The sequence below is a fragment of the Numida meleagris genome, unplaced genomic scaffold, assembly GCF_002078875.1.
Source record: "Numida meleagris isolate 19003 breed g44 Domestic line unplaced genomic scaffold, NumMel1.0 unplaced_Scaffold426, whole genome shotgun sequence".
NCBI classification, from domain to species: domain Eukaryota; kingdom Metazoa; phylum Chordata; class Aves; order Galliformes; family Numididae; genus Numida; species Numida meleagris.
In genome coordinates, this window is record NW_018364645.1 from 24,960 (window position 1) to 27,141 (window position 2,182).

A 2,182-nucleotide genomic window follows, 5' to 3' on the forward strand; every position below is an offset into this window, starting at 1 on the left:
CCTCCGTGTTTTCGCGCACACCCCCCCCCCCTACCCGCGAATCCTTGCAGTACATCTCGTACTGCTGGATCATCTGCCTGGACGCCAGGCTGCCGTGGTAGACGATGCTGTTCATCTCGGTCCAGGTGTTGAACTCCCGCTCCCAGTTGGTGATGGTGGAGAGGGGGGCGATGACGAGGAAGGGGCCGCGGATCCCCACGTTGGAAACCTCCTGCAGGAAGGCGATGGACTGGATGGTTTTCCCCAAGCCCATCTCGTCGGCCAGGATGCAGTTCTGCCTGCGGTGGGGTGGGAGGGGGGGGAAGGGGGGGGACAGCGGGATGGTGACGGTGACGGCGGTGGCCACGACGCCGTGACGCCGCGACGCCGACCTCCCCCCCCCCCCGGGGCAACTCGCCTGTTGTACCAGTTGAAGAGCAACCAGTTGACGCCTTCCAGTTGGTACTCGCGGAGCTGGTTGTGGTTTTTGTACTCGTGGGATAATTCCAGCTTCTTCCAAGAGCCGGCTTGGGGACGGGGCTGAGGGATCAAAGGGGGTGGTTAGGGGACGGGGTCGTCCCCAAAAATGTGGAAGTTGACCCCAAAAAGGGGGGGGGGGGACGAGGGGGGACGCCCACCAGGCGCTTGAGCTCCGGGTGGCGGGCTTGGATGCGCTTGAATTCGCCGATCTTCCCCTCGTCCACGTCCTCCTTCAGCTCCCAGGTGCTGTCCTCGTAGGGGAGGGAGCACCACTTCACCAGGTAGTAAACCACGGGCTGAAATGGGGGGGGGGGACAAAAAATGGGGACAAAAATGGGGGTGGCACCGTGAGGGACGTCGCTTGTAGGGCCGCAACCCCCCCCCCAAACCCCCCGTCCCGCGCTCACCTCCCCGTTGTCCTTATCGACGCTGTGCGACTCGTCCAAAATCCGATCCACCTCCACGTAGTCGGGGTTGAAGGGCTCCTCGTCCTTTGTAGGGCGGGGGTAAAAGGGGAAAAAAAAAAGAAAAAAGGATGAGGATCTGCCCTGTTCTTTCCCCTCCTCATCACCCAGTGACCCCGGCAGCGTCCACCTCGTGGAAGAAGTGCCGCATCTGCGTCATCTTGGTCTTGAAGCGCTTCAGCTTCTGGTGGATGCGCTTGTCCTTCTCCAGCTGGTCGATGGTGGCCCACTCACAGTGCAGATAGGAGCTAACGGGGACAAAAAACAAAACAAAATTTAAAAAAAATCCCCATTTTGAGGTCGAGGGAGGCGTTTTCGGGACGGAGGAGTTGGCCAAGAGCACTGCCCCCCTGTTTTTCGGGTGGGTTTGGGGAGGTTATGGGGCGCCCGGGTTATGGGGTGAGGGCTGGGATCGCCCACGTGGCCTTTGGGGAGAGCTCGTGGGGATGGGAGGACCCCAAAAGGGGACGGGGAGGACCCCAAAGGGATGGGGAGGTCCCCAAAAGGGGACGGGGAGGACCCCAAAAGGGGACGGGGAGGACCCATAGCAACACGAGGACCCCAAAAGGGACGGGGAGGACCCCAAAGGGGACGGGGAGGACCCCAAAGGGGACGGGGAGGACCCCAAAGGGGACGGGGAGGACCCACAGCAATGTGAAGACCCCAAAGGGGACGGGGAGGACCCCAAAAGGGGACGGGGAGGACCCCAAAAGGGGACGGGGAGGACCTATAGCAACGTGAAGACCCCAAAGGGTCGTGGAGGACCCCAAAGGGGACGGGGAGGACCCCAGAAGGGGACAGAGAGGACCTATAGCAACGTGAAGACCCCAAAGGGATGGGGAGGACCCCAAAAGGGGACGGGGAGGAGCCCAAAAGGGGACGGGGAGGAGCCCAAAAGGGGACGGGGAGGACCTACAGCAACGTGAAGACCCCAAAGGGGACGTGGAGGACCCCAAAGGGGACAGGGAGAACCCATAGCAATGTGAAGACCCCAAAGGGACACACAGGACCCCAAAGGGGACGGGGAGGACCCCAAAAGGGACATGGAGGACCTATAGCATTGTGAAGACCCCAAAGTGGACATGGAGGACCCCAAAAGGAAGCCAAGACCTCCAAGAGACACCGAGAACCCGTTGGGGTCCACCAAGCGGACGCTGAGCCCCACAGACCCTTTGTTCCCACTCACTAGTTCTTATATTTGACGAAGAACTCCTCGGATTCCGTGAACTGCCCCGACGGGAGCTGCCAAGAGGGGAAAA

General features: G+C 61.3%; 1 protein-coding gene across 1 annotated transcript in view; it reads right to left on the bottom strand.

The window, feature by feature from the left end:
- Positions 1-2,182, bottom strand: part of LOC110391640 (chromodomain-helicase-DNA-binding protein 3-like) — a gene marked incomplete at its 3' end in the record, with an annotated part of 19,972 nt that overhangs the window by 9,309 nt on the left and 8,481 nt on the right. The window contains 6 exon segments of the mRNA XM_021383593.1: positions 35-278; positions 398-519; positions 618-755; positions 867-950; positions 1,054-1,171; positions 2,110-2,165. Of these exon segments, the coding sequence (XP_021239268.1) occupies positions 35-278; positions 398-519; positions 618-755; positions 867-950; positions 1,054-1,171; positions 2,110-2,165 (762 nt within the window).